The sequence below is a fragment of the Chiloscyllium plagiosum genome, unplaced genomic scaffold (assembly GCF_037043375.1).
Source record: "Chiloscyllium plagiosum isolate Xiang-an unplaced genomic scaffold, Cpla_swu_hap1 HiC_scaffold_53X, whole genome shotgun sequence".
NCBI lineage: Eukaryota > Metazoa > Chordata > Chondrichthyes > Orectolobiformes > Hemiscylliidae > Chiloscyllium > Chiloscyllium plagiosum.
In genome coordinates, this window is record NW_028270191.1 from 13471217 (window position 1) to 13493440 (window position 22224).

At 60.8% G+C, this 22224-nt stretch overlaps 1 protein-coding gene across 2 annotated transcripts in view; it reads right to left on the reverse strand.

Annotated features, from left to right (window-relative positions):
- Nucleotides 1-22224, reverse strand: part of stac3 (SH3 and cysteine rich domain 3) — a 101138-nt gene that overhangs the window by 19874 nt on the left and 59040 nt on the right. For both annotated transcript variants that reach the window (XM_087985599.1, XM_087985598.1), the window contains exons 8-9: nucleotides 20022-20125; nucleotides 18058-18109 (exon numbers count right to left, since the gene is read on the reverse strand). In XM_087985599.1, the coding sequence (XP_087841725.1) occupies nucleotides 18058-18109; nucleotides 20022-20125 (156 nt within the window). The remainder of the gene's footprint in view (nucleotides 1-18057; nucleotides 18110-20021; nucleotides 20126-22224) is intronic.

Consider the following 22224-nt stretch of genomic DNA (forward strand, 5'->3'; position numbering starts at 1 on the left):
CTCTCCCTGTCCCACACTCCCTGTCTCTCCCTGTCCCACAATCCCTGTCTCTCCCTGTCCCACTCTCCCTGACCCACACTCCCTGTCTCTCCCTGTCCCAATCTCCCCGTCCAACACTCCCTATCTCTCCCTGTCCCACACTCCCTGTCTCTCCCTGTCCCACACTCCCTGTCTCTCCCTGTCCCTCATCCCTGTCTCTCCCCGTCCCACACTCCCTGTCTCTCCCTATCCCTCACTCCCTGTCTCTCCCTGTCCCACACTCCCTGTCTCTCCCCGTCCCACACTCCCTGTCTCTCCCCGTCCCACACTTCCTGTCTCTCCCTGTCCCACACTCTGTCTCTCCCTGTCCCACACTCCCTGTCTCTCCCCGTCCCACACTCCCTGTCCCTCCCTTTTCCACACTCCCTGTCTCTCCCTGTCCCACACTCCCTGTCTCTCCCTGTCCCACGCTCCCTATTTCTCCCTGTCCCACTCTCCCTGTCTCTCCCTGTCACACACTCCCTGTCTCTCCCTGTCTCTCCCTGTCCCACTCTCCCTGTCCCACACTCCCTGTCTCTCCCTGTCCCACTCTCCGCGTCCAACACTCCCTGTCTCTCCCTGTCCCACACTCCCTGTCTCTCCCTGTCCCTCACTCCCTATCTCTCCCTCTCCCACACTCCCTGTCTCTCCCCGTCCCACACTGCCTATCTCTCCCCGTCCCACACTCCCTGTCTCTCCCTGTCCCACACTCCCTGTCTCTCCCTGTCCCACACTCCCTATCTCTCCCTGTCCCACACTCCCTGTCCCACACTCCCCGTCTCTCCCTGTCCCACATTTCCTGTCTCTCCCTGTCCCACACTCCCTATCTCTCCCCGTCCCACACTCCCTATCTCTCCATGTCCCACACTCCCTGTCTCTCCCTGTCCCACATTCCCTGTCTCTCCATGTCCCACACTCCCTATCTCTCCCCGTCCCACACTCCCTATCTCTCCCTGTCCCACACTCCCTGTCCCACACTCCCTACCTCTCCCTGTCCCACACTCCCTGTCCCACGCTCCCTGTCTCTCCCTGTCCCACACTCCCTGTCTCTCCCTGTCCCACACTCCCTATCTCTCCCTGTCCCACACTCCCTGTCCCACACTCCCTGTCTCTCCCTGTCCCACACTCCCTGTCTCTCCCAGTCCCACACTCCCTATCTCTCCCTGTCCCACTCTCCCTGTCTCTCCCTGTCACACACTCCCTGTCTCTCCCTGTCCCACTCTCGCTGTCCCACACTCCCTGTCTCTCCCTGTCCCACTCTCCCCGTCCAACACTCCCTGTCTCTCCCTGTCCCACTCTCGCTGTCCCACACTCCCTGTCTCTCCCTGTCCCACTCTCCCCGTCCAACACTCCCTATCTCTCCCCGTCCCACACTCCCTGTCTCTCCCTGTCCCACACTCCCTGTCTATCCCTGTCCCACACTCCCTATCTCTCCCTCTCCCACACTCCTTGTCTCTCCCCGTCCCACACTCCCTGTCTCTCCCTGTCCCACACTCCCTATCTCTCCCTGTCCCACACTCCCTATCTCTCCCCGTGCCACACTCACTATCTCTCCCTGTCCCACACTCCCTGTCCCACACTCCCTGTCTCTCCCTGTCCCACTCTCCCTGTCTCTCCCTGTCACACACTCCCTGTCTCTCCCTGTCTCTCCCTGTCCCACTCTCCCTGTCCCACACTCCCTGTCTCTCCCTGTCCCACTCTCCGCGTCCAACACTCCCTATCTCTCCCCGTCCCACACTCCCTGTCTCTCCCTGTCCCACACTCCCTGTCTCTCCCTGTCCCACACTCCCTATCTCTCCCTCTCCCACACTCCCTGTCTCTCCCCGTCCCACACTGCCTATCTCTCCCCGTCCCACACTCCCTGTCTCTCCCTCTCCCACACTCCCTGTCTCTCCCTGTCCCACACTCCCTATCTCTCCCTATCCCACACTCCCTGTCTCTCCCTGTCCCACACTCCCTGTCTCTCCCTGTCCCTCATCCCTGTCTCTCACCGTCCCACACTCCCTGTCTCTCCCTATCCCTCACTCCCTGTCTCTCCCTGTCCCACACTCCCTGTCTCTCCCTGTCCCTCATCCCTGTCTCTCCCCGTCCCACACTCCCTGTCTCTCCCTGTCCGACACTTCCGGTCTCTCCCTGTCCCACACTCCCTGACTCTCCCCGTCCCACACACCCTGTCTCTCCCCGTCCCACACTCCCTGTCTCTCCCTGTCCCACACTCCCTGACTCTCCCTGTCCCACACTCCCTGTCTCTCCCTGTCCCACTCTCCCTGTCTCTCCCTGTCACACACTCCCTGTCTCTCCCTGTCCCACTCTCCCTGTCCCACACTCCCTGTCCCACACTCCCTGTCTCTCCCTGTCCCACTCTCCGCGTCCAACACTCCCTGTCTCTCCCTGTCCCACACTCCCTGTCTCTCCCTGTCCCTCACTCCCTATCTCTCCCTCTCCCACACTCCCTGTCTCTCCCCGTCCCACACTGCCTATCTCTCCCCGTCCCACACTCCCTGTCTCTCCCTGTCCCACACTCCCTGTCTCTCCCTGTCCCACACTCCCTATCTCTCCCTGTCCCACACTCCCTGTCCCACACTCCCCGTCTCTCCCTGTCCCACATTTCCTGTCTCTCCCTGTCCCACACTCCCTATCTCTCCCCGTCCCACACTCCCTATCTCTCCATGTCCCACACTCCCTGTCTCTCCCTGTCCCACATTCCCTGTCTCTCCATGTCCCACACTCCCTATCTCTCCCCGTCCCACACTCCCTATCTCTCCCTGTCCCACACTCCCTGTCCCACACTCCCTACCTCTCCCTGTCCCACACTCCCTGTCCCACGCTCCCTGTCTCTCCCTGTCCCACACTCCCTGTCTCTCCCTGTCCCACACTCCCTATCTCTCCCTGTCCCACACTCCCTGTCTCTCCCTGTCCCACACTCCCTGTCTCTCCCAGTCCCACACTCCCTATCTCTCCCTGTCCCACTCTCCCTGTCTCTCCCTGTCACACACTCCCTGTCTCTCCCTGTCCCACTCTCGCTGTCCCACACTCCCTGTCTCTCCCTGTCCCACTCTCCCCGTCCAACACTCCCTGTCTCTCCCTGTCCCACTCTCGCTGTCCCACACTCCCTGTCTCTCCCTGTCCCACTCTCCCCGTCCAACACTCCCTATCTCTCCCCGTCCCACACTCCCTGTCTCTCCCTGTCCCACACTCCCTGTCTATCCCTGTCCCACACTCCCTATCTCTCCCTCTCCCACACTCCTTGTCTCTCCCCGTCCCACACTCCCTGTCTCTCCCTGTCCCACACTCCCTATCTCTCCCTGTCCCACACTCCCTATCTCTCCCCGTGCCACACTCACTATCTCTCCCTGTCCCACACTCCCTGTCCCACACTCCCTGTCTCTCCCTGTCCCACTCTCCCTGTCTCTCCCTGTCACACACTCCCTGTCTCTCCCTGTCTCTCCCTGTCCCACTCTCCCTGTCCCACACTCCCTGTCTCTCCCTGTCCCACTCTCCGCGTCCAACACTCCCTATCTCTCCCCGTCCCACACTCCCTGTCTCTCCCTGTCCCACACTCCCTGTCTCTCCCTGTCCCACACTCCCTATCTCTCCCTCTCCCACACTCCCTGTCTCTCCCCGTCCCACACTGCCTATCTCTCCCCGTCCCACACTCCCTGTCTCTCCCTCTCCCACACTCCCTGTCTCTCCCTGTCCCACACTCCCTATCTCTCCCTATCCCACACTCCCTGTCTCTCCCTGTCCCACACTCCCTGTCTCTCCCTGTCCCTCATCCCTGTCTCTCACCGTCCCACACTCCCTGTCTCTCCCTATCCCTCACTCCCTGTCTCTCCCTGTCCCACACTCCCTGTCTCTCCCTGTCCCTCATCCCTGTCTCTCCCCGTCCCACACTCCCTGTCTCTCCCTGTCCGACACTTCCGGTCTCTCCCTGTCCCACACTCCCTGACTCTCCCCGTCCCACACACCCTGTCTCTCCCCGTCCCACACTCCCTGTCTCTCCCTGTCCCACACTCCCTGACTCTCCCTGTCCCACACTCCCTGTCTCTCCCTGTGCCACACTCCCTGACTCTCCCCGTCCCACACTCCCTGACTCTCCCTGTCCCACACTCCCCGTCTCTCCCTTTCCCACACTCCCTGACTCTCCCTTTCCCTCACTCCCTGTCTCTCCCTGTCCCACACTCCCTGACTCTCCCCGTCCCACACACCCTGACTCTCCCCGTCCCACACACCCTGTCTCTCCCCGTCCCACACTCCCTGTCTCTCCCTGTCCCACACTCCCTGTCTCTCCCTGTCACACACTCCCTGACTCTCCCTGTCCCACTCTCCCTGTCTCTCCCTGTGCCACACTCCCTGTCTCTCCCCGTCCAACACTCCTTGACTCTCCCTGTCCCTCACTCCCTGTCTCTCCCTGTCCCACACTCCTTGTCTCTCCCTGTCCCTCATCCCTGTCTCTCCCCGTCCCACACTCCCTGTCTCTCCCTGTCCCACACTCCCTGTCTCTCCCTTTCCCACACTCCCTGTCTCTCCCTGTCCCACACTCCCTGTCCCACACTCCCTGTCTCTCCCTGTCCCACACTCCCTGTCCCACACTCCTGTCTCTCCCTGTCCCTCACCCCTGTCTCTCTTTGTCCCACACTCCCTGTCTCTCCCTGTCCAACACTCCCTGTCTCTCCCTGTCCCACACTCCCTGACTCTCCCTGTCCCACACTCCCTGTCTCTCCCTGTCCCTCAATCCCTGTCTCTCCCTGTCCCACACTCCCTGTCTCTCCCTGTCCCTCAATCCCTGTCTCTCCCTGTCCAACACTCCCTGTCTCTCCCTGTCTCTCCCTGTCCCACACTCCCTGACTCTCCCTGTCCCACACTCCCTGTCTCTCCCTGTCCCACACTCCCTGTCTCTCCCTGTCCCACACTCCCTAACTCTCCCAGTACCTCACTCCCTGTCTCTCCCTGTCCCACATTCCCTGTCTCTCCCTGTCCAACACTCCCTGTCTCTCCCTGTCCCACACTCCCTGACTCTCCCTGTCCCACACTCCCTGTCTCTCCCTTTCCCACACTCCCTGTCTCTCCCTGTCCCACACTCCCTGTCTCTCCCTTTCCCACACTCCCTGTCTCTCCCTGTCCCACACTCCCTGTCTCTCCCTGTCCCACACTCCCTGACTCTCCCCGTCCCACACTCCCTGTCTCTCCCCGTCCCACACTCCCCGTCTCTCCCTGTCCCACACTCCCTGTCTCTCCCTGTCCCACACTCCCTGACTCTCCCCGTCCCACACTCCCGACTCTCCCTGTCCCTCACTCCCTGTCTCTCCCTGTCCCACACTCCCTGTCTCTCCCTGTCCCACACTCCCAGTTTCTCCATTTCCCACACTCTCTGTCTCTCCCTGTCCCACACTCCCTGTCTCTCCCTGTCCCACACTCCCTGTCTCTCCCTGTCCCACACTCCCTAACTCTCCCTGTACCTCACTCCCTGTCTCTCCCTGTCCCACAATCCCTGTCTCTCCCTGTCCAACACTCCCTGTCTCTCCCTGTCCCACACTCCCTGACTCTCCCTGTCCCACACTCCCTGTCTCTCCCTTTCCCACACTCCCTGTCTCTCCCTGTCCCACACTCCCTGTCTCTCCCTTTCCCACACTCCCTGTCTCTCCCTGTCCCACACTCCCTGTCTCTCCCTGTCCCACACTCCCTGACTCTCCCCGTCCCACACTCCCTGTCTCTCCCCGTCCCACACTCCCCGTCTCTCCCTGTCCCACACTCCCTGTCTCTCCCTGTCCCACACTCCCTGACTCTCCCCGTCCCACACTCCCGACTCTCCCTGTCCCTCACTCCCTGTCTCTCCCTGTCCCACACTCCCTGTCTCTCCCTGTCCCACACTCCCAGTCTCTCCATTTCCCACACTCCCTGTCTCTCCCTGTCCCACACTCCCTGACTCTCCCCGTCCCACACTCCCTGTCTCTCCCTGTCCCACACACCCTGTCTCTCCCCGTCCCACACTCCCTGTCTCTCCCTGTCCCACACTCCCTGTCTCTCCCTGTCCCACACTCCCTGACTCTCCCCGTCCCACACACCCTGTCTCTCCCCGTCCCACACTCCCTGTCTCTCCCTGTCCCACACTCCCTGTCTCTCCCTGTCCCACACTCCCTGTCTCTCCCTGTCCCTCAATCCCTGTCTCTCCCTGTCCAACACTCCCTGTCTCTCCCTGTCTCTCCCTGTCCCACACTCCCTGACTCTCCCTGCCCCGCACACCCTGTCTCTCCCTGTCCCTCACCCCTGTCTCTCTTTGTCCCACACTCCCTGTCTCTCCCTGTCCAACACTCCCTGTCTCTCCCTGTCCCACACTCCCTGACTCTCCCTGTCCCACACTCCCTGTCTCTCCCTGTCCCTCAATCCCTGTCTCTCCCTGTCCCACACTCCCTGACTCTCCCTGTCCCACACTCCCTGTCTCTCCCTGTCCCTCAATCCCTGTCTCTCCCTGTCCAACACTCCCTGTCTCTCCCTGTCTCTCCCTGTCCCACACTCCCTGACTCTCCCTGTCCCACACTCCCTGTCTCTCCCTGTCCCACACTCCCTGTCTCTCCCTGTCCCACACTCCCTAACTCTCCCTGTACCTCACTCCCTGTCTCTCCCTGTCCCACATTCCCTGTCTCTCCCTGTCCCACACTCCCAGTCTCTCCATTTCCCACACTCTCTGTCTCTCCCTGTCCCACACTCCCTGTCTCTCCCTGTTCCACACTCCCTGACTCTCCCCGTCCCACACTCCCTGTCTCTCCCTGTCCCACACACCCTGTCTCTCCCCGTCCCACACTCCCTGTCTCTCCCTGTCCCACACTCCCTGTCTCTCCCTGTCCCACACTTCCTGACTCTCCCCGTCCCACACACCCTGTCTCTCCCCGTCCCACACTCCCTGTCTCTCCCTGTCCCACACTCCCTGACTCTCCCTGTCCCACACTCCCTGTCTCTCCCTGTCCCACACTCCCTGTCTCTCCCTGTCTCTCCCTGTCCCACACTCCCTGACTCTCCCTGTCCCACACTCCCTGTCTCTCCCTGTCCCTCACCCCTGTCTCTCTTTGTCCCACACTCCCTGTCTCTCCCTGTCCAACACTCCCTGTCTCTCCCTGTCCCACACTCCCTGACTCTCCCTGTCCCACACTCCCTGTCTCTCCCTGTCCCTCAATCCCTGTCTCTCCCTGTCCCACACTCCCTGACTCTCCCTGTCCCACACTCCCTGTCTCTCCCTGTCCCTCAATCCCTGTCTCTCCCTGTCCAACACTCCCTGTCTCTCCCTGTCTCTCCCTGTCCCACACTCCCTGACTCTCCCTGTCCCACACTCCCTGTCTCTCCCTGTCCCACACTCCCTGACTCTCCCTTTCCCTCACTCCCTGTCTCTCCCTGTCCCACACTCCCTGACTCTCCCCGTCCCACACACCCTGACTCTCCCCGTCCCACACACCCTGTCTCTCCCCGTCCCACACTCCCTGTCTCTCCCTGTCCCACACTCCCTGTCTCTCCCTGTCCCACACTCCCTGACTCTCCCTGTCCCACTCTCCCTGTCTCTCCCTGTGCCACACTCCCTGTCTCTCCCCGTCCAACACTCCTTGACTCTCCCTGTCCCTCACTCCCTGTCTCTCCCTGTCCCACACTCCTTGTCTCTCCCTGTCCCTCATCCCTGTCACTCCCCGTCCCACACTCCCTGTCTCTCCCTGTCCCACACTCCCTGTCTCTCCCTTTCCCACACTCCCTGTCTCTCCCTGTCCCACACTCCCTGTCCCACACTCCCTATCTCTCCCTGTCCCACACTCCCTGTCCCACACTCCCTGTGTCTCCCTGTCCCACACTCCCTGTCTCTCCCAGTCCCACACTCCCTATCTCTCCCTGTCCCACTCTCCCTGTCTCTCCCTGTCACACACTCCCTGTCTCTCCCTGTCCCACTCTCGCTGTCCCACACTCCCTGTCTCTCCCTGTCCCACTCTCCCCGTCCAACACTCCCTGTCTCTCCCTGTCCCACTCTCGCTGTCCCACACTCCCTGTCTCTCCCTGTCCCACTCTCCCCGTCCAACACTCCCTATCTCTCCCCGTCCCACACTCCCTGTCTCTCCCTGTCCCACACTCCCTGTCTATCCCTGTCCCACACTCCCTATCTCTCCCTCTCCCACACTCTTTGTCTCTCCCCGTCCCACACTCCCTGTCTCTCCCTGTCCCACACTCCCTATCTCTCCCTGTCCCACACTCCCTATCTCTCCCCGTGCCACACTCACTATCTCTCCCTGTCCCACACTCCCTGTCCCACACTCCCTGTCTCTCCCTGTCCCACTCTCCCTGTCTCTCCCTGTCACACACTCCCTGTCTCTCCCTGTCTCTCCCTGTCCCACTCTCCCTGTCCCACACTCCCTGTCTCTCCCTGTCCCACTCTCCGCGTCCAACACTCCCTATCTCTCCCCGTCCCACACTCCCTGTCTCTCCCTGTCCCACACTCCCTGTCTCTCCCTGTCCCACACTCCCTATCTCTCCCTCTCCCACACTCCCTGTCTCTCCCCGTCCCACACTGCCTATCTCTCCCCGTCCCACACTCCCTGTCTCTCCCTCTCCCACACTCCCTGTCTCTCCCTGTCCCACACTCCCTATCTCTCCCTATCCCACACTCCCTGTCTCTCCCTGTCCCACACTCCCTGTCTCTCCCTGTCCCTCATCCCTGTCTCTCACCGTCCCACACTCCCTGTCTCTCCCTATCCCTCACTCCCTGTCTCTCCCTGTCCCACACTCCCTGTCTCTCCCTGTCCCTCATCCCTGTCTCTCCCCGTCCCACACTCCCTGTCTCTCCCTGTCCGACACTTCCGGTCTCTCCCTGTCCCACACTCCCTGACTCTCCCCGTCCCACACACCCTGTCTCTCCCCGTCCCACACTCCCTGTCTCTCCCTGTCCCACACTCCCTGACTCTCCCTGTCCCACACTCCCTGTCTCTCCCTGTCCCACACTCCCTGACTCTCCCCGTCCCACACTCCCTGACTCTCCCTGTCCCACACTCCCCGTCTCTCCCTTTCCCACACTCCCTGACTCTCCCTTTCCCTCACTCCCTGTCTCTCCCTGTCCCACACTCCCTGACTCTCCCCGTCCCACACACCCTGACTCTCCCCGTCCCACACACCCTGTCTCTCCCCGTCCCACACTCCCTGTCTCTCCCTGTCCCACACTCCCTGTCTCTCCCTGTCACACACTCCCTGACTCTCCCTGTCCCACTCTCCCTGTCTCTCCCTGTGCCACACTCCCTGTCTCTCCCCGTCCAACACTCCTTGACTCTCCCTGTCCCTCACTCCCTGTCTCTCCCTGTCCCACACTCCTTGTCTCTCCCTGTCCCTCATCCCTGTCTCTCCCCGTCCCACACTCCCTGTCTCTCCCTGTCCCACACTCCCTGTCTCTCCCTTTCCCACACTCCCTGTCTCTCCCTGTCCCACACTCCCTGTCCCACACTCCCTGTCTCTCCCTGTCCCACACTCCCTGTCCCACACTCCTGTCTCTCCCTGTCCCTCACCCCTGTGTCTCTTTGTCCCACACTCCCTGTCTCTCCCTGTCCAACACTCCCTGTCTCTCCCTGTCCCACACTCCCTGACTCTCCCTGTCCCACACTCCCTGTCTCTCCCTGTCCCTCAATCCCTGTCTCTCCCTGTCCCACACTCCCTGACTCTCCCTGTCCCACACTCCCTGTCTCTCCCTGTCCCTCAATCCCTGTCTCTCCCTGTCCAACACTCCCTGTCTCTCCCTGTCTCTCCCTGTCCCACACTCCCTGACTCTCCCTGTCCCACACTCCCTGTCTCTCCCTGTCCCACACTCCCTGTCTCTCCCTGTCCCACACTCCCTAACTCTCCCAGTACCTCACTCCCTGTCTCTCCCTGTCCCACATTCCCTGTCTCTCCCTGTCCAACACTCCCTGTCTCTCCCTGTCCCACACTCCCTGACTCTCCCTGTCCCACACTCCCTGTCTCTCCCTTTCCCACACTCCCTGTCTCTCCCTGTCCCACACTCCCTGTCTCTCCCTTTCCCACACTCCCTGTCTCTCCCTGTCCCACACTCCCTGTCTCTCCCTGTCCCACACTCCCTGACTCTCCCCGTCCCACACTCCCTGTCTCTCCCCGTCCCACACTCCCCGTCTCTCCCTGTCCCACACTCCCTGTCTCTCCCTGTCCCACACTCCCTGACTCTCCCCGTCCCACACTCCCGACTCTCCCTGTCCCTCACTCCCTGTCTCTCCCTGTCCCACACTCCCTGTCTCTCCCTGTCCCACACTCCCAGTTTCTCCATTTCCCACACTCTCTGTCTCTCCCTGTCCCACACTCCCTGTCTCTCCCTGTCCCACACTCCCTGTCTCTCCCTGTCCCACACTCCCTAACTCTCCCTGTACCTCACTCCCTGTCTCTCCCTGTCCCACATTCCCTGTCTCTCCCTGTCCAACACTCCCTGTCTCTCCCTGTCCCACACTCCCTGACTCTCCCTGTCCCACACTCCCTGTCTCTCCCTTTCCCACACTCCCTGTCTCTCCCTGTCCCACACTCCCTGTCTCTCCCTTTCCCACACTCCCTGTCTCTCCCTGTCCCACACTCCCTGTCTCTCCCTGTCCCACACTCCCTGACTCTCCCCGTCCCACACTCCCTGTCTCTCCCCGTCCCACACTCCCCGTCTCTCCCTGTCCCACACTCCCTGTCTCTCCCTGTCCCACACTCCCTGACTCTCCCCGTCCCACACTCCCGACTCTCCCTGTCCCTCACTCCCTGTCTCTCCCTGTCCCACACTCCCTGTCTCTCCCTGTCCCACACTCCCAGTCTCTCCATTTCCCACACTCCCTGTCTCTCCCTGTCCCACACTCCCTGACTCTCCCCGTCCCACACTCCCTGTCTCTCCCTGTCCCACACACCCTGTCTCTCCCCGTCCCACACTCCCTGTCTCTCCCTGTCCCACACTCCCTGTCTCTCCCTGTCCCACACTCCCTGACTCTCCCCGTCCCACACACCCTGTCTCTCCCCGTCCCACACTCCCTGTCTCTCCCTGTCCCACACTCCCTGACTCTCCCTGTCCCACACTCCCTGTCTCTCCCTGTCCCTCAATCCCTGTCTCTCCCTGTCCAACACTCCCTGTCTCTCCCTGTCTCTCCCTGTCCCACACTCCCTGACTCTCCCTGTCCCACACACCCTGTCTCTCCCTGTCCCTCACCCCTGTCTCTCTTTGTCCCACACTCCCTGTCTCTCCCTGTCCAACACTCCCTGTCTCTCCCTGTCCCACACTCCCTGACTCTCCCTGTCCCACACTCCCTGTCTCTCCCTGTCCCTCAATCCCTGTCTCTCCCTGTCCCACACTCCCTGACTCTCCCTGTCCCACACTCCCTGTCTCTCCCTGTCCCTCAATCCCTGTCTCTCCCTGTCCAACACTCCCTGTCTCTCCCTGTCTCTCCCTGTCCCACACTCCCTGACTCTCCCTGTCCCACACTCCCTGTCTCTCCCTGTCCCACACTCCCTGTCTCTCCCTGTCCCACACTCCCTAACTCTCCCTGTACCTCACTCCCTGTCTCTCCCTGTCCCACATTCCCTGTCTCTCCCTGTCCCACACTCCCAGTCTCTCCATTTCCCACACTCTCTGTCTCTCCCTGTCCCACACTCCCTGTCTCTCCCTGTTCCACACTCCCTGACTCTCCCCGTCCCACACTCCCTGTCTCTCCCTGTCCCACACACCCTGTCTCTCCCCGTCCCACACTCCCTGTCTCTCCCTGTCCCACACTCCCTGTCTCTCCCTGTCCCACACTTCCTGACTCTCCCCGTCCCACACACCCTGTCTCTCCCCGTCCCACACTCCCTGTCTCTCCCTGTCCCACACTCCCTGACTCTCCCTGTCCCACACTCCCTGTCTCTCCCTGTCCCACACTCCCTGTCTCTCCCTGTCTCTCCCTGTCCCACACTCCCTGACTCTCCCTGTCCCACACTCCCTGTCTCTCCCTGTCCCTCACCCCTGTCTCTCTTTGTCCCACACTCCCTGTCTCTCCCTGTCCAACACTCCCTGTCTCTCCCTGTCCCACACTCCCTGACTCTCCCTGTCCCACACTCCCTGTCTCTCCCTGTCCCTCAATCCCTGTCTCTCCCTGTCCCACACTCCCTGACTCTCCCTGTCCCACACTCCCTGTCTCTCCCTGTCCCTCAATCCCTGTCTCTCCCTGTCCAACACTCCCTGTCTCTCCCTGTCTCTCCCTGTCCCACACTCCCTGACTCTCCCTGTCCCACACTCCCTGTCTCTCCCTGTCCCACACTCCCTGACTCTCCCTTTCCCTCACTCCCTGTCTCTCCCTGTCCCACACTCCCTGACTCTCCCCGTCCCACACACCCTGACTCTCCCCGTCCCACACACCCTGTCTCTCCCCGTCCCACACTCCCTGTCTCTCCCTGTCCCACACTCCCTGTCTCTCCCTGTCCCACACTCCCTGACTCTCCCTGTCCCACTCTCCCTGTCTCTCCCTGTGCCACACTCCCTGTCTCTCCCCGTCCAACACTCCTTGACTCTCCCTGTCCCTCACTCCCTGTCTCTCCCTGTCCCACACTCCTTGTCTCTCCCTGTCCCTCATCCCTGTCACTCCCCGTCCCACACTCCCTGTCTCTCCCTGTCCCACACTCCCTGTCTCTCCCTTTCCCACACTCCCTGTCTCTCCCTGTCCCACACTCCCTGTCCCACACTCCCTGTCTCTCCCTGTCCCACACTCCCTGTCCCACACTCCTGTCTCTCCCTGTCCCTCACCCCTGTCTCTCTTTGTCCCACACTCCCTGTCTCTCCCTGTCCAACACTCCCTGTCTCTCCCTGTCCCACACTCCCTGACTCTCCCTGTCCCACACTCCCTGTCTCTCCCTGTCCCTCAATCCCTGTCTCTCCCTGTCCCACACTCCCTGACTCTCCCTGTCCCTCAATCCCTGTCTCTCCCTGTCCAACACTCCCTGTCTCTCCCTGTCCAACACTCCCTGTCTCTCCCTGTCCAACACTCCCTGTCTCTCCCTGTCCCACACTCCCTGACTCTCCCTGTCCCACACTCCCTGTCTCTCCCTGTCCCTCAATCCCTGTCTCTCCCTGTCCAACACTCCCTGTCTCTCCCTGTCTCTCCCTGTCCCACACTCCCTGACTCTCCCCGTCCCACACTCCCTGTCTCTTCCTGTCCCACACTCCCTGACTCTCCCTGTCCCACACTCCCTGTCTCTCCCCGTCCCACACTCCCTGACTCTCCCTGTCCCACACTCCCCGTCTCTCCCTTTCCCACACTCCCTGACTCTCCCTTTCCCTCACTCCCTGTCTCTCCCTGTCCCACACTCCCTGACTCTCCCCGTTCCACACACCCTGACTCTCCCCGTCCCACACACCCTGTCTCTCCCCGTCCCACACTCCCTGTCTCTCCCTGTCCCACACTCCCTGTCTCTCCCTGTCCCACACTCCCTGACTCTCCCTGTCCCACTCTCCCTGTCTCTCCCTGTGCCACACTCCCTGTCTCTCCCCGTCCAACACTCCTTGACTCTCCCTGTCCCTCACTCCCTGTCTCTCCCTGTCCCACACTCCTTGTCTCTCCCTGTCCCTCATCCCTGTCTCTCCCCGTCCCACACTCCCTGTCTCTCCCTGTCCCACACTCCCTGTCTCTCCCTTTCCCACACTCCCTGTCTCTCCCTGTCCCACACTCCCTGTCCCACACTCCCTGTCTCTCCCTGTCCCACACTCCCTGTCCCACACTCCTGTCTCTCCCTGTCCCTCACCCCTGTCTCTCTTTGTCCCACACTCCCTGTCTCTCCCTGTCCAACACTCCCTGTCTCTCCCTGTCCCACACTCCCTGACTCTCCCTGTCCCACACTCCCTGTCTCTCCCTGTCCCTCAATCCCTGTCTCTCCCTGTCCCACACTCCCTGACTCTCCCTGTCCCACACTCCCTGTCTCTCCCTGTCCCTCAATCCCTGTCTCTCCCTGTCCAACACTCCCTGTCTCTCCCTGTCTCTCCCTGTCCCACACTCCCTGACTCTCCCTGTCCCACACTCCCTGTCTCTCCCTTTCCCACACTCCCTGTCTCTCCCTGTCCCTCACTCCCTGTCTCTCCCTGTCCCACACTCCCTGTCTCTCCCTGTCCCACACTCCCTGTCCCACACTCCCTGTCTCTCCCTGTCCCTCATCCCTGTCTCTCCCTGTCCCACACTCCCTGTCTCTCCCTGTCGCACACTCCCTGTCTCTCCCTGTCCCACACTCCCTGTCTCTCCCTGTCCCACACTCCCTGACTCTCCCCGTCCCACACTCCCTGTCTCTCCCTGTCCCACACACCCTGTCTCTCCCCGTCCCACACTCCCTGTCTCTCCCTGTCCCTCAATCCCTGTCTCTCCCTGTCCCACACTCCCTGACTCTCCCTGTCCGACACTCCCTGTCTCTCCCTGTCCCTCAATCCCTGTCTCTCCCTGTCCAACACTCCCTGTCTCTCCCTGTCTCTCCCTGTCCCACACTCCCTGACTCTCCCTGTCCCACACTCCCTGTCTCTCCCTTTCCCACACTCCCTGTCTCTCCCTGTCCCTCACTCCCTGTCTCTCCCTGTCCCACACTCCCTGTCTCTCCCTGTCCCACACTCCCTGTCCCACACTCCCTGTCTCTCCCTGTCCCTCATCCCTGTCTCTCCCTGTCCCACACTCCCTGTCTCTCCCTGTCCCTCAATCCCTGTCTCTCTCTGTCCCACACTCCCTGACTCTCCCTGTCCCACACTCCCTGTCTCTCCCTGTCCCTCAATCCCTGTCTCTCCCTGTCCAACACTCCCTGTCTCTCCCTGTCTCTCCCTGTCCCACACTCCCTGACTCTCCCTGTCCCACACTCCCTGTCTCTCCCTGTCCCACACTCCCTGACTCTCCCTTTCCCTCACTCCCTGTCTCTCCCTGTCCCACACTCCCTGACTCTCCCCGTCCCACACACCCTGACTCTCCCCGTCCCACACACCCTGTCTCTCCCCGTCCCACACTCCCTGTCTCTCCCTGTCCCACACTCCCTGTCTCTCCCTGTCCCACACTCCCTGACTCTCCCTGTCCCACTCTCCCTGTCTCTCCCTGTGCCACACTCCCTGTCTCTCCCCGTCCAACACTCCTTGACTCTCCCTGTCCCTCACTCCCTGTCTCTCCCTGTCCCACACTCCTTGTCTCTCCCTGTCCCTCATCCCTGTCACTCCCCGTCCCACACTCCCTGTCTCTCCCTGTCCCACACTCCCTGTCTCTCCCTTTCCCACACTCCCTGTCTCTCCCTGTCCCACACTCCCTGTCCCACACTCCCTGTCTCTCCCTGTCCCACACTCCCTGTCCCACACTCCTGTCTCTCCCTGTCCCTCACCCCTGTCTCTCTTTGTCCCACACTCCCTGTCTCTCCCTGTCCAACACTCCCTGTCTCTCCCTGTCCCACACTCCCTGACTCTCCCTGTCCCACACTCCCTGTCTCTCCCTGTCCCTCAATCCCTGTCTCTCCCTGTCCCACACTCCCTGACTCTCCCTGTCCCTCAATCCCTGTCTCTCCCTGTCCAACACTCCCTGTCTCTCCCTGTCCAACACTCCCTGTCTCTCCCTGTCCCACACTCCCTGACTCTCCCTGTCCCACACTCCCTGTCTCTCCCTGTCCCTCAATCCCTGTCTCTCCCTGTCCAACACTCCCTGTCTCTCCCTGTCTCTCCCTGTCCCACACTCCCTGACTCTCCCCGTCCCACACACCCTGTCTCTCCCCGTCCCACACTCCCTGTCTCTTCCTGTCCCACACTCCCTGACTCTCCCTGTCCCACACTCCCTGTCTCTCCCTGTCCCACACTCCCTGACTCTCCCCGTCCCACACTCCCTGACTCTCCCTGTCCCACACTCCCCGTCTCTCCCTTTCCCACACTCCCTGACTCTCCCTTTCCCTCACTCCCTGTCTCTCCCTGTCCCACACTCCCTGACTCTCCCCGTTCCACACACCCTGACTCTCCCCGTCCCACACACCCTGTCTCTCCCCGTCCCACACTCCCTGTCTCTCCCTGTCCCACACTCCCTGTCTCTCCCTGTCCCACACTCCCTGACTCTCCCTGTCCCACTCTCCCTGTCTCTCCCTGTGCCACACTCCCTGTCTCTCCCCGTCCAACACTCCTTGACTCTCCCTGTCCCTCACTCCCTGTCTCTCCTTGTCCCACACTCCTTGTCTCTCCCCGTCCCACACTCCCTGTCTCTCCCCGTCCCACACTCCCTGTCTCTCCCTTTCCCACACTCCCTGTCTCTCCCTGTCCCACACTCCCTGTCTCTCCCTGTCCCACACTCCCTGTCCCACACTCCCTGTCTCTCCCTGTCCCACACTCCCTGTCCCACACTCCTGTCTCTCCCTGTCCCTCACCCCTGTCTCTCTTTGTCCCACACTCCCTGTCTCTCCCTGTCCAACACTCCCTGTCTCTCCCTGTCCCACACTCCCTGACTCTCCCTGTCCCACACTCCCTGTCTCTCCCTGTCCCTCAATCCCTGTCTCTCCCTGTCCCACACTCCCTGACTCTCCCTGTCCCACACTCCCTGTCTCTCCCTGTCCCTCAATCCCTGTCTCTCCCTGTCCAACACTCCCTGTCTCTCCCTGTCTCTCCCTGTCCCACACTCCCTGACTCTCCCTGTCCCACACTCCCTGTCTCTCCCTTTCCCACACTCCCTGTCTCTCCCTGTCCCTCACTCCCTGTCTCTCCCTGTCCCTCACTCCCTGTCTCTCCCTGTCCCACACTCCCTGTCCCACACTCCCTGTCTCTCCCTGTCCCTCATCCCTGTCTCTCCCTGTCCCACACTCCCTGTCTCTCCCTGTCGCACACTCCCTGTCTCTCCCTGTCCCACACTCCCTGTCTCTCCCTGTCCCACACTCCCTGACTCTCCCCGTCCCACACTCCCTGTCTCTCCCTGTCCCTCAATCCCTGTCTCTCCCTGTCCCACACTCCCTGACTCTCCCTGTCCCACACTCCCTGTCTCTCCCTGTCCCTCAATCCCTGTCTCTCCCTGTCCAACACTCCCTGTCTCTCCCTGTCTCTCCCTGTCCCACACTCCCTGACTCTCCCTGTCCCACACTCCCTGTCTCTCCCTTTCCCACACTCCCTGTCTCTCCCTGTCCCTCACTCCCTGTCTCTCCCTGTCCCACACTCCCTGTCTCTCCCTGTCCCACACTCCCTGTCCCACACTCCCTGTCTCTCCCTGTCCCTCATCCCTGTCTCTCCCTGTCCCACACTCCCTGTCTCTCCCTGTCCCACACTCCCTGTCTGTCCCTGTCCCACACTCCCTGTCTCTCCACGTCCCACACTCCCTGTCTCTCCCCGTCCCACACTCCCTGACTCTCCCTGTCCCACACTCCCTGTCCCACACTCCCTGTCCCACACTCCCTGTCTCTCCCCGTCCCACACTCCCTGACTCTCCCTGTCCCACACTCCCTGTCCCACACTCCCTGTCCCACACTCCCTGTAACCTGCTCCCCTCCTTGATATGACCTTCTGATCAGCTCCATCCATACCCCCTCTGATGGGCAGTGTTTTATCCAACACTATCGGAAAGATGTTTTGAAACTTGAAAGGGTTCAGAAAAGATTTACAAGGATGTTGCCAGGGTTGGAGGATTTGAGCTACAGGGAGAGGCTGAGCAGGCTGGGGCTGTTTTCCCTGGAGCGTCGGAGGCTGAGGGGTGACCTTATAGAGGTTGATAAGACCATGAGGGGCATGGATAGGGTAAATAGACAAAGTCTTTTCCCTGGGATCGGGGAGTCCAGAACTAGAGGGCACAGGTTTAGGGTGAGAGGGGAAAGATATAAAAGGGACGTGAGGGGCAGGACGGTGTGGGAGAATATTTTGTGAGCGGCGCTGCTGAACATGTTGGAAACAGTGGGATCTTCCTGGCGGATGCAGGCTCTCCTTTTGCGTTGGAGTTGCTGGTATCGGACTGGGGACTGGGTCAGGGTCAGAGGTTACACACGACCCCAGGTTATCGTCCTAGTGGCTCCCGGTGAAACCACAAGCTTTCGGAGCGCCGCGCCTTTGTCACCTACCTTCCACCATTCCTCATTGGAGTCATCGAAGACAGTCACCCGATCGCCTGCACTACAAAAGCAAGGGAAGGCAGCTGTGAGAGCCACTTCAGTTTGGAACACCCCCAGCATCCCCCCCACTGCCCCCGCCCCTGCCTTATTGCACCTCAGCTCTTATACCCCAGCAATCTACCCGAGGGGAGCATCCTGGGAGCTCCGATCACTTTAGAAACCCAGGCTGGGAGCTCATCGCGTCTACCTGTCGCTGTGTCCCTGTCTCTGGGTCAGCTCCACACCCCGCCCTTCAACCTGAACGCATCCACCCAACACGGTCAACTTGCCAACGACTGACCGCTTGCCCTAATAGCAGCTGATCAACAACAAAAAAAAAAACCCCTGCCCATCCTCCCAGCCAGCCTCCCCCGCAGTGCCCAACGGCTCCCACGCCAGGTTGGATCTGAAAGCAGCCAGAGTTCCTGCTGACTGACCCAGGCCCTGTCAGGGAGGCTGCTGGGACAATATGGCTGCTCCATCCGGATCTCAGCCTGTCCCACTCACCTCACACACAGGCTCGCCGGCCAACTCGGAAGGCGAGAGTCTCGAGAACAGGCCATTTGACGCCTTTCCGCTGACTCACACCATCCACCCAGCCCTCCAACCCCTTACCCAGCGACCAACACACCCAGTGCTTTGGTCACACACCCGCCCGCCCATCTCTCTCTCTCTCCCCCCCCCCCACTGCCCACCAATCCATCTGTCACTCCCACTGCCCACCTGTCTCACCTTCCCACTGCCCAATTGCCCAACTCACTCTCCCACTGTCCACCCGTCTGTCACTCCCACCACAGTATCATAGAACTATACAGTATAGAAGAGGCCCTTCAGCCCATTGAGTCAATGCTGCTCGTCCCACTTTCCCACACTAGGCTCATAGCCTTCAATGTTATGCTCATCCAAGTACTTTTTAAAGGTAGCACCGTTTCTTCCCTCAACTCCCCTCCCAGGCAGTGCATTCCAGACCTCCACCACCCTCAAACCCCCTCGAAACCTGCTCGCTTCCCACTTAAAATGGAGCCCATTTCTTATTCCCCCTGCGAGTAAGGGGAACAGCTGCTTCCTATCCACCCTGTCCATGTTCCTCATCATCATATCCCCCTCGAGCAGCTCCCCCCCCTCAGCCTCCTCAGCTCTGTAGGAAACAGCCCAGGCTTGTCCAGCCTCTCTCCCTCACTAAACTGCTCCATCCCAGACAATATCCTGGTGCATCTCATCTGCACCTCCCCACTCCGGTACAATCCCATCCTCCCTGTAGCGTGGGGACCAGAACTGCACATAGTATTCCAGCTGTGGCCTGACCGAAGTTCGGTACAGCTCCAACATCACATCCCAGCACTTTCCATTGAGAGCGTGACTGATCAAGGCAAGCATCCAGCCATCCACCTGTCATTCCCACTCTCCCCTTATCCATCGGGCTGTCCAACCCTCCATCGGAACCTCCCACCCATCCACAGCTCTTCCAGGAGGGGCTACTGGAGTCCCTCAGTTATACTCAACACTCGGTAGGAGCCCGTGGAGAAATACAAGGGAGCAATTGCAAACCCAGGAGAAAACGTTGGGCGTTCTAAAGCGCAGCTGGGGACGGGCAATAAACACTGGCAAAGCCAGCCATGCCCAGCATGGAAACAGACCCTCCGGTCCACACTGACCTCACTGACTCCCACTGGGCCCACATCCCTTCCTGTTCATCTCTCAAATGAATAAATAAAAACAACACCAATGTCCCGCGCGCCCATCATGTCTGTGCACTGGCTGATAAACAGCCTTTGCGGGAGAGAGTCTGACAAGGAAGTGAGCAGCAGCCCTCTCTCTCTCTCTCCCGTCGCTGACTGTCTGGACGTTGGGCCCTGGGCAGGGCTGAGGGACACGCGGCTCGTTCCGAGCAGCAGTGGGAACCCGCTGGAGGACTGGGCCGAGCGTGAACTTACTGGAAATCCAGGTCATCCTTCTCCTGAGCTTTGTATCTGTACAAAGCGACAAAGTAGTGAGTCTGCGCGAAGCCGCCTCGCAGGCCCGGCTGTGGCTTCTTGGCCTGGCCGAGAGGAAGGAAAGGCAAACTGTTGAGAAGCGTAGCATGTGAATGTTGGCAGACAGAAGCCCCCCTCCCCAACCTCCCTGCCCTGACTCAGGGTCTCGTCGGCTCCCTTCTCCCTGCCTCGGGACAGTGGCCAGCTTATCGCATTCGGCCCACACACATTGGTGGGCTTCTTCAGCCCTCGAGAGCCCAGCGAGTCAAACTCCAGCCTGACCTTTCCAGCAGGAGGTGTCAGACAGCTGGGCAGGTTGGCACCTGGGTGATACCCACCACCACCACCACACACCCCCCTTGCCACCTCAGCCATTAAGGCCCTGGGGCTAAAGCTCAATGGGCTGACCTTCCAGTCGGGGTGGCCAATCATTGACCACGAAAGGGTCTCTTCACACAATTGGGCCGGCACGGTGGCTCAGTGGTTACCACCGCTGCCTCACAGCACCAGGGACCCAGGTTCGATTCCAGCCTCGGGCGACTGACTGTGTGGAGTTTGCACGTTCTCCCCGTGTCTGCGTGGGTTTCCTCCCACAGTCCAAAGATGTGCAGGTTAGGGTGGATTGGCCGTGCTAAATTGTCCCATAGTGCCCAGGGATGTGCAGGTTAGGATGGATTGGCCATGGGAAATTGTCCCATAGTGCCCAGGGATGTGCAGGTCAGGGTGGATTGGCCATGGGAAATTACCCATAGTGCCCAGGGATGTGCAGGTTCAGGTGGAGTGGCCATGGGAAGTGAATGCCCAATATACTGGATGGGCAACCAGAAGCCGATCTGTGGCCCATTTCCTCTAACCCTGCCTTGATTTCTTATTGGCTGCTGGGTAATCCGATGCGACCAGCCAGTCAAGGGTGGAGCCCCGATAGCGGAAAACAACCCTGTCTCTACCCTGCACCAGCAACTGGAGTGCAGCAGCAGGGCTCAAGGCCTAGAATATTACAGCATCGTCTAGCACAGCGGGTCCATTCAGCCCATCGCCTTCCTCGAAAGAGCCAGCTGCTTATTCTCACGGTCTTGGTGCCACCCCACCAAATTCGAACCCACCTCCCGATTCCTCACCTTCACCCCTCAGCTTCCCATGCCAGGCCATACGCCATGCACCCTCTGCTGTTTCCAGTGTAGTGACTGGAGGGGGTTACAGAGATAGGGAGGGGGTGTAGGGACTGGAGGGGGTTACAGATATAGGGAGGGGGTGTAGGGACTGGAGGGGGTTACAGAGATAGGGAGGGGGTGTAGGGACTGGAGGGGGTTACAGAGATAGGGAGGGGGTGTAGGGACTGGAGAGTGTTACAGAGATAGGGAGGGGGTGTAGGGGGTGGAGGGGGTTACAGAGATAGGGAGGGGGTGTAGTGACTGGAGGGGGTTACAGAGATAGGGAGGGGGTATAGGGGCTGGAGGGGTTACAGAGATAGGGAGGGGGTGTAGGGGGTGGAGGGGGTTACAGAGATAGGGAGGGGGTGTAGGGGCTGGAGGGGGTTACAGAGATAGGGAGGGGGTATAGGGGCTGGAGGGGGTTACAGAGATAGGGAGGGGGTATAGGGGCTGGAGGGGGTTACCGAGATAGGGAGGGGGTGTAGGGGCTGGAGGGGTTACAGAGATAGGGAGGGGGTGTAGGGACTGGAGGGGGTTACAGAGATAGGGAGGGGGTGTAGGGGCTGGAGGGGGTTACAGAGATAGGGAGGGGTGTAGGGACTGGAGGGGGTTACAGAGATAGGGAGGGGGTGTAGGGGCTGGAGGGGGTTACAGAGATAGGGAGGGGGTGTAGGGGCTGGAGGAGGTTACAGAGATAGGGAGGGGGTGTAGGGGCTTGAGGGGGGTTACAGAGATAGGGAGGGGGGTGTAGGGGCTGGAGGGGGTTACAGAGATAGGGAGGGGGTTCAGGGGCTGGAGGGGGTAACAGAGATAGGGAGGGGGTGCAGGGGCTGGAGGAGGTTACAGAGATAGGGAGGGGGTGTAGGGGCTGGAGGGGGGTTACAGTGAAAGGGGAGGGGGTTCAGGGGCTGGAGGGGGTTACATAGATAGGGAGGGGGTGTAGGGGCTGGAGGAGGTTACAGAGATAGGGAGGGGGTGTAGGGGCTGGAGGGGGTTACAGAGATAGGGAGGGG